Consider the following 9,722-nt stretch of genomic DNA (forward strand, 5'->3'; position numbering starts at 1 on the left):
GCCATCTTGAAACTTGGTTAGTTTGCTTTTTGGATAAACAAAACAATGAATATTAAAATGATACATAAAATAAAACATATTAAAACCATTTATACCTCAAAATATACTATTTACTACAAAAGGAGCATATTACAATATATATCTACTGTCTCAGGGGACTTGCTCCCTGACAATGCCAATGGGGACTTGATCCCGGCATTGTCTTAACTGAGACAGCATTACTCTGAAGGGACTTGCTCCCGGGCAATGCCTTATGGGGAATTGCTCCCACGCATTGCCTTAACATGAGAATTTATTAAAATTAAACAATAAATTTAATTTGGGATCTATCTATAAAAAACACAATTATTGATAAGAAAGTAATATATATTGAGGAAAACAAAAATAATGCAGCTGTTAGAGAAATTGGTATCCCAAAACAAAATAATAATAGTGTTAGTGAGTTAGATCCAATTTTGACTATGGGTGCCATCGGTGAGATGAGACGCTGATGCTGTGAGTCACCGTTTGTTATTAATGAAAGGTGTAAGATGCTCCCTTACTTGAAATGAGTGGCAAGACCACGATATGGATAGATGTCACCTGTTGGATCTGCAGAGATCGGCTTCTGTGCTGGGTGCCGCCATTGCCACACTCGTCCTGGGCATCCAACCAAAATTCAAAGCCAATTAAACCTCAATAAATTAAATTAAATTAAAACTTAATAGAATCTCTTAGGTTCAGTCTCTGGCCTGAACAACAGGGATCTACACTGGTCACTGCAGACGTAATAAACTTATATTTAACCTCAAGCTTACAGGGTCATTCTTGTACAGATTTTGCAATGCTGAAGATGAGATGACATACCATAATATATGCTGCTGTAACCGATATGTGGGTTTGAGGTTTGTGCTGTTTGGGGTGGATCATGTTGAAGATCCCAAGCGGTGTTAGCTGATCAATCCATCAAGCTTACTCAGATTCCTTGAGTCTCACATCTTAAGCTTTAATAGACTTATTATAATGTGGCACTACAACGTAACGTTGTAATGTTGTTGGCGCACAATAGGCCTTATAGGCTGCAGTCTTTATCGCCATTAAAAAAAAAAAAAATTATTTGCCAATGTTTAGCCCCACTTTGTAGAGCTTTATCAGGGCTCTTAGAAAAATATCAAAAGATTGATTAGAGTTAAAAAATATCAAAAGAGTGGTTCGATCTTTGTGGAATATAAAATAATGCTAATTAAATAAATAATTAAATTATCAAATAAGATAAATTGAAAATTCTTTTGATATTTTTGAACAGCGATGATGAGGCTCAACAAAGTGGGACGAAACGTCGGCAAATAAATAATTGTTAACTATTTTTGTTTCCTTTTAACCGCACCCGCAACCATCTCCTTCATATTACCTCAATTAGTTCTGAAAACCATTTTTTTTTCTGTTTCAATCTTGGTATTTTATTTTTTATCACCTGCATTAATATTTTATTTCCAGGCACCGAAAATTGTTATTCCAGTCAGTGATACAAATGTTTCAGCCTTCATCCTAGATCTGGGTCAGATTACTGCCAACAATTCATTTATGGATGTCACAGTTCCAAATCGCGAAGAAAGCGCTGTACTCGATAGGCTGAATGTTGATCTTCACAATTTACAACTTATACAGTAATTCTTTTAATATTTTTTTTTATGATTCATAAACTCATTATTTAGGTATTAGTAATTAGATATTAGAAAATTAAATTAAATCTTTTTTATTAATGGTCATTATTACATTTTATTTTTAATATTTGGAGTACAAGATCTTTTGTTATTCTCTGATTATTTAATTAATACCTTCTTAGACAATCTGGAGTTTCAGATATTGTCTTTACTTTTAGATTATTTTCAAATGTAACGTATTAGTTAACCCCCAATTCCCTCCACTTCTCTTTTCTGTGTACCTCCTGTTCCATTTTTGTGCTTGCTTGCCTGCATTCAGTAAGGTAGGTCTCCTATTTTATTAATTATTTTCCTTTATTCTTGATTTTACTCTTATCCCCTTTTTCCATCTTTTAGTGCATATTTTTTTTATATTTCTTTTTTATCTACTTTTTTATTTGCTATTATGTCTGTTTTCATTAATTGTCTAAAACCTTTTTGTAATTCTTATTTAATTTTACCTTATGGCACTTATTCATCCCTATTCCGTCAGTCTGCTGGTGTATCTCAGGGTAGTATCCTTGGTCCTATCCTTTATACAGTTTTCACAGCTGACATCCCAACCCATCCTAACACTGTCCTCACCAAGTATGCCGATGATACATGTCTATTGTCAGTGAACAATGATCCTTACGTTCAATCCCAAACCCTCCAATTCCACATCACCACCCTTGAAGAATGGTGCCAAAATTAGAGGATTCAAATTAATTCTAATAAATCCCACCAAATCACATTTACCCTTCCTCGTAAACCAGTGACCTCTTGCCCTACAGGATCCTTTAATAATATCCCACTTATTCCTGTCGAACAGATCCGTTACTTAGGACTACATCTGGACAAACGACTGACATGGAATCCTCATACAAGACTGAAAAGACAGGAAACTGCTCATCTATTTCGACTATTACAACATTTACTGGATAAACGGTCTAAATTGCCAATCCATTACAAAAGACTGATCTACATTACTATTATAAGGCCTATCTGGACATACGGAGTTGAGCTTTGGGGCTCCACTGAACCATCAAATTCCTTCCGAATCCAATCCTTCATAAAATCCTTAATGCTCCTTACTTTGTCACAAATCAAGTCATCTATCATGACCTCAATGTCCCATGTGTTGCCGATTTGGCCAAAATCAGATACCATTCCTTCCATGGAAAACTTCCCGACCACCTAAATCCACTTGTTTCTAACCTGGCTTCTCCTTCATTACCTAATAATCCGCCTAGGCGTCTGAAAATAAGATGGCCGAGATCTTCTCCTCTAGAAATGTTATTGGAGTTCTATCAATGGGTAGATTCTCCACATGTTTGTATCATGTCACTATGTCACCTGCAGCAAATTTACTTGTTGTATATATGTTATACAGTTGTAAATAACAATAAATAAATTATTAAAAAAAAAAAAATTTACCTTTCACTCATTTTTTTTTCTTTTTAAGCTCTGCAAGGTGGGGCGATAGCTTGGCTCATATTAAATCGTTATATTACTATTTAAGTTTTTTCTTTGACTGCACCCAGACCATCTTCCTTTTATAAAATAAATTTTTCTATATTAAAGAAAATTTTAAAATAAATAAATGGCTTTATCCTCAGTTCTTTGAATAATTATAATGCTTCCAAGTTGTAAATAAATTAAAAAATGTATTTAACACAAATTTAATGATTTTCAAAAGTAATTTAACAAGTATTGACTCTTATCTCAGGGCGTTTCTAAACAACCAAGACACAGGCACACGGAAATTTACTTATAACTATATAAATATTGTAATATCCTCTTTTTTAATAAATAGTTGTTTTTTTATGTATAGATGATTTTAGTTATGTTTTTATTTTTATGTATCCACGTTAAATATTGTTCATTTGTTTTGTTGAATTAAAAAGCAAGCAAACCAATTTTCATCAGTCAAATATGAAGTAAAAATACGTTATTCAAAACAAAGAAGATGGCAGCATGCGTCCTTCCGAAGTGTCCGTTGAATTATTTGTGTTGAGAACATAGATTGAAATTTTTCAACTTTTGTTGTTTCTCTACCATAATTATAGAAAAAGAATAATCAATGAGGAAAAGAGAAGACAATAACAATTTTTAATAAAATATTTACATCGTAAATCATAGCAAGTAAATTAGAGCGATTGCACTACAATCAATGTTTTTTTAATCGACGAGTGAACATTGAAGATTAAAGAAAGGAAATGGTCACTTATTGTTTAGGTGCAGGAAATTGATGACAGCTCCTAGATGCAGGATGTCCTGAAGATCCTTTGTCTACTCTCAGTGGTTGACATCTTGGAAAAGAAGACATCAAAAGAACATCCAAGAAGAATAAGGTACTGTTTTTTCTGGATCGGTGGATGAAGTGTGTTGAAAAGTGTAAGAGAACCAATGCTGGTTTAGTCAGTGTTTGTTTGTTGGAAGATTGCTTATAGCCAGTCTTTGTTTGTGAGATTGAAAACAAAGAAAATCATCAGTCATCAAAAGAAGATTACATATCTAAATCGGTTAGTTTCGCTCTACCTAAAATTAAATACAATTGTAAACGTCGCCAATGCCCTAATGGAATCAAACAGATTTCCTCTTTCCTCTCCTAGTCTACTCATGACATCCTTGGTCTTCCTCTTGGTCTTTTGCCAGTTGTTCTAGCTTCGAAGAATTTGCATGGTCCACAGTTTTCATCCATTCAACATATATGTCCGTACCACTTCAACTGTCTCTTCTCAAGAATTTCAGTTAGTGGTTTCACCCCTAGTCTCTCTCTTATTCTGGTTTTCCTGAAGTGTTCCCTTCATGTTCGGCCGGCTACTTTTCTGAGGTATTTCATTTTTGAGGCGTGATTCTGTTCCTCAATCCGTCAAGAAGGGAAAAATAATTATTATTTTAAGCCATTTATAGCTCAGGTGGTTCAGGCGCCAGTTCAAATTTGGCCTGGGGGATGGACTTCTTTCATTTTGTGGCAATCCCACAAAATGAAAAACTTGACCTTCCACCATGGTCAGAATAGGTTGGTCATCTCTAGATAATACCCTGTATGTCAGAAATGACTAGGAAGTGGTTCATAAAAATAAAAAAATACTGTCCGATCTTCTACCAGCTAGGATCAAATTAAGATTGATGCTTCTCAGCTCTTTTTTAAAATTACTTAGTACCAGTTTATTGACAAATCCGTATAATCCGTAATTTATTTATTTTTTCAGAGTTAAGTTTGACGGAGATATGACAAAAGAATTAGAAGAGCATGCAATCATTCAGCCTATCAGTTTCATTTTAACTATACAGCGTAACTTATCATCTGGATGGTTTCTTGAAGTACCTGATATAGAAGTTGGTGGAAAATTAAAGAAAATTAAGGTGAGTTAGTAGAGTTTCATATTTATTTAATATTATGTTATTATTATATTAATGTTTTTTTTCAGAATTTTATTTGTTTTTTGTTTTTTTTTACCGATAATTAATCTGGAGAGGCAGTTAAGTGAGGCTTTAGTATTACTGTACTAATGTTTATTATTGAAGTTCCTTTTTTTTTTTTTTTATTATTTTTTATTTCATATGGGGAATCAGAACTGATATGAGAGAATCACCTACAGTTACAGTTTTAATAAATACTTTCAAATGTTAAACAAATTTCAAACCATTCAAGTTGTATTAGAGAACTGCCTGTTAAGCCTATCGTAGCACGTCAAATGATAATTCCAATTATTATTTCAGTTATATTAATTCTATGGTCCTATAGGAGAAAACAGACATTATTTACGTTATTTCACCCCAGTTTTTTAATTACATTAATGTAAACTATGTACAGTTTACAGAGTCAAAATTAATGACTGCTAGGCATGATTAGGGGATTAAAAAATTGTGATTACTCCAGAAGTTACAAAAAAAATTCATTCGAGTTCTCTCAAGTAAAGAAAAATGTTTGTGTTATTTTCTGTTAGAAAAGGGTTCAATTTTTACCTAAATTATACCCTATGTTAACATCGTAAGTTGATGATGTCTTTTTGATGGAAAGCTTTAAAAAGAACAGAAATAAAACAAGCTGGCTCGGAATATAAACATTTATTTGTCTAAGATAATTGAAAACTTAGAACAAAATCAAAATAAAACCAAAATCAAAATAAAACGTTGAGAAAGAAAATTAAACTAAAACAGTCCTTTAAGATAAAACAAAATGAAATAAAAGAATAAACAAAATTAATAAATTTAAAATAAAATACTTCTGGACAAACTCCGATGGGTAAGAGACGAGATGGGTCCTGAAGTGAATGATATCCACTCCAAAAAGTCATAAATGTTTTCAAGTACGATTGTTCATATGTTGTTGGGCCCATGTCTGTACGGTGCTCTAATAACAAATTATGTAGACAGGGTCTGCTGAACTATACAAAGGCATCAGGGCGACTGACATTAATCACTAGAAAGTTGTCTTGTTGCTAGGTAAAGTAAAACCTACTTAATATTTACAATACAAGTAATATAAATACAATATAAAATATTTTCAATACAAGTAATAAACACAGCTAAGAAGGATCTTTTAAAATAAAGTCACACTTCTAATGAAAATACAAATGTAATAAAATGAAAAAAAAAGAATATGTCTATTAACACATATTTACAAATTAATATTAAATATGGCGTTAACACCCAAGATACAGTAAAGTATGTTAAGTGCATGTCTCTGAAGTTTATTTTATTCCTGGAAAAACCTAATATTTTTGCCCATTTTTCATTTGGAGCTCCATGTACCTTAAAACTTCCTAATACTAAAAACCTTAATAGAATATCATTTAAAGTAGAATCAATTTGCGAAGACGAGAAGAGAAGAATTTTAGATAGTTAAATAGAGCAATACTAAAAAAACTAATATTTATAGAATTAATGAAATAATTTTTTTAAGCCTTTATAGCGAAAAATTGTAATAATTTTTCTGTTCTCAAAATATTAGTAAAAAAAGTCAGACCATTTTTTTTTTTTTTTTTTTTTTACATTTTGATTATTAAAGTCCTGTTAACTTGAAAAATCTTTTTAGTGGTGTTATAAATTTGTCTAGAACTTTTTTTTTGCTTTTAATTTTTTTTGATTGATCAGTTTTTCAGTCGAAAATATAGTCTGAACAGTCATTTCTTCATTCTCCGTCCGTATTCGACTTTACTTTGTCCGTTGTGGTTTTTTTAATATTTATTATACTGTTTAGATCATTTTTAATTTTCTGAAAACTGATATTCAAAACTGTGACTTCTCGTCAGATGAATATGCTTAGGGAGTATAAAATGGTTCATACTGTGTTTACTCATTAATTTTTGTCAAGGTATTAAGTTGTGTGTATCTGAAAGGCAATCAGATCAGTCAGACAATCAGACAAGAGTCGGTTGGTCACACAGGCTTTGGTTGGTTGCAGACTATTCCAATATTGGCAATCGCGCTTGTACCACGTACCGTGATTTATAGTTGCGTATACGGACAGAGTACACAACTCAGCTAAATCAGAATGACAAGTTTGAGACCTAATAGAACTGTTAACCTTCAATTGTTCCCCCAATATGTTTTTTCAAAAAGCTACATTTTTTCCAAATACTAAAAAAATAAATATTTTGTGAATTAATTTTGGCGAATATAGTGGAAACTGCTCCTATAAAGATAAACATTATTGAGTACATTATAATACCTTTAACTAGCCTTAATTTGGGTGCTAATAGGCATCTGTGCATCGGAAATTCCTGAGATACAGTTTCATAAATCAAAAGTTTATTCCAAATAGTATACACCTGACATCCCAACCAATCCTAACACTATCGTCACCACTTATGACGATGACACATGTGTGCTTGCACTTAATAATAACCATTTAATTGCATTTCTAACTCTCCGATCCTATATCATAACCCTTAAAGAATAAGTTTTGGCGAATATCATGTAAACTACTACTACTCCTCAATTGAGAGTTAATCATAATGTATAGGTTGTTCGTAGGTGTAATATTTTCTATGATATTTGCATAAATAAATTCTTAAAATATTGATTTTTCGTTATTTGGAAGAAAAAAAAAAATTGTTGCTTTTTTGAAAACTCTATCTCGGGAGATATTTGCCATAAAGAGGTCTATTAGGACTCATATTTTAGCTAATCTACTCTAATTTAAATTATTTATTATGAGAGATAGTTGACCGTGGGTGACGTATGAGGAGAAGGTGGTTGGGGTTGCGGTCAAAGTGAAACACAAATAAGTTGGTGTAACTAACAGGTTACACCAACTTATTTGTGTTTCACTTTGACTGCACCAACAACCATCTTCTCCTCGTACTTTAAATTATGTTCTATTAAGTGTTTTAGTGCTGCAGGTAGTTTAAAAGATATAGAGGTCTAAATGAAACATTAATTTTTTGTAATGTTTTGAAACAGCAGCCATTTTTTATACAACAATGGTTGGCAGACTCATCAATCCTAACTCTTTTAACTGTATGTAATTTTTATTAAAGTAATGAAAACTTGGGGTTAAATACCTTATTTTTTTTCCCCTAGCTCTTGGATTTTGTGTATTATATCATGAATATCAAAGTTTAGCCCTTATTCATTCATCTCATATTTAATATTTCCAGATTACGTTTAACAAATCAGACTACAAACTGATAATGCAAATGTTAGAAGAGAATCTTGGAGACTCAGGTCCTCCGGATGAAAATCCTCCTCCAAAACCAGCTCCTTTACCAAATAAGAGGTTTAGTTTAGCTGGTTTAGAAGAGGGAACTACTGGAACGGGGAACCGTAAGATGATATATTTTTTAGATTTATTATTATTGAGTCTTTGAATCCCTTAATTTATCAAATAAAAGGAACATGGTCGGGTGTCGTCAAAGAAAAAACTCAAATAGTCATAAAACTATTTAATTTGAGCCAACGTTTCACCCCCACATTACAGGGCTTTCTCAGGACTAAAAAATATAAAAAAACTTAAATGAGGTAAAAAAAAAAAATTAATTATTTTTATGATAATTTCTATAAAAATGGACAATGTAAATTAAAAAATAAAAAAGATGCTTAATGAAACATAAAATAAAATAATATTAAAAAAAAAAAAAGGTTTCAGACAATTAATGAAAATGGAAATAATAACAGATAAAAAAAGAAATATCTTCTACGACTTTATATGCTACATATTATTTTTTCTAAAATATTTTGCTTTCCAATGTTATATAACACATCTATATTACTACTCTTATTTCTGGAAATGCGTTTTTAATCTGGAAAAAATATATTTCCACTCATCTCCTAAAGTTATCAAAACCTTTCATAATTTATATTTATCTATTTTTCAATACTAATATAAATGTGAAATGGTTAATTATTTAAAATTAAAGTTACTTTAGAGGAAAATTTGTTAAAAAATTGTAATTTAAGCCTTGCCGAACTATTTCATTGAGGAAAAGACCATTTGCTATTGAGGACCAATTAATTACGTATTGGTTTACAGTTCGAATCTTGTAACCTCCATGGGAACAGGAAGATAAGGTTACAAGCATTGTCGTGATAGTTTTAACAAATAGTGACTGTGATAAATGAATTTTAATTTTAGTTTTAATGTGAATATTGACTAATTAGAAATTGTTGTTTTGACCTGGGCAGAATAGCCTGCATGAAGTTGAGTTTTAAAATCGTTTAGTTCCAAAATTGTATTAAGTAGATTGTCCCTGAGGATGGCCGGATTGGCCGAAATGTAGGACTTTTAAGAAGAATAAAATGTGTTGAGACTAAAATGTATAGAAATTAAATTATTTATTTTAACAAAATTAACCAGTCCCAAGAAAGTGTTCAAGATTATAAATTTAAAAAAATAACATCAAAACATTATGATATTATAACTACAACTTTAACAATTATTTAGTTTATATAGTTACCTTTAATTGTTTGATTGAACTTATTACATCTTTCTTAGTAATGAGAGGTTTGATTAATTATGAGAGATAGTTGACCGTGGATGATAAATGAGGAGAAGATGGTTGGGGATGCGGTCAATGAAACACAAATAAGTATGACTAACTTATTTTA

The 9,722-nt window shown here is 31.4% G+C and overlaps 1 protein-coding gene across 1 annotated transcript in view; it reads left to right on the top strand.

Moving 5' to 3' along the window:
* Positions 1-9,722, top strand: part of Vps13 (vacuolar protein sorting 13C) — a gene marked incomplete in the record, with an annotated part of 159,879 nt that overhangs the window by 55,634 nt on the left and 94,523 nt on the right. The window contains 3 exon segments of the mRNA XM_067051012.1: positions 1,477-1,646; positions 4,880-5,033; positions 8,276-8,441. Coding sequence (XP_066907113.1) covers positions 1,477-1,646; positions 4,880-5,033; positions 8,276-8,441 — 490 coding nt within the window.

The sequence above is a fragment of the Halyomorpha halys genome, unplaced genomic scaffold, assembly GCF_000696795.3.
Source record: "Halyomorpha halys isolate HHAL.00 unplaced genomic scaffold, Hhal_1.1 Scaffold570.1, whole genome shotgun sequence".
NCBI classification, from domain to species: Eukaryota; Metazoa; Arthropoda; class Insecta; order Hemiptera; family Pentatomidae; genus Halyomorpha; species Halyomorpha halys.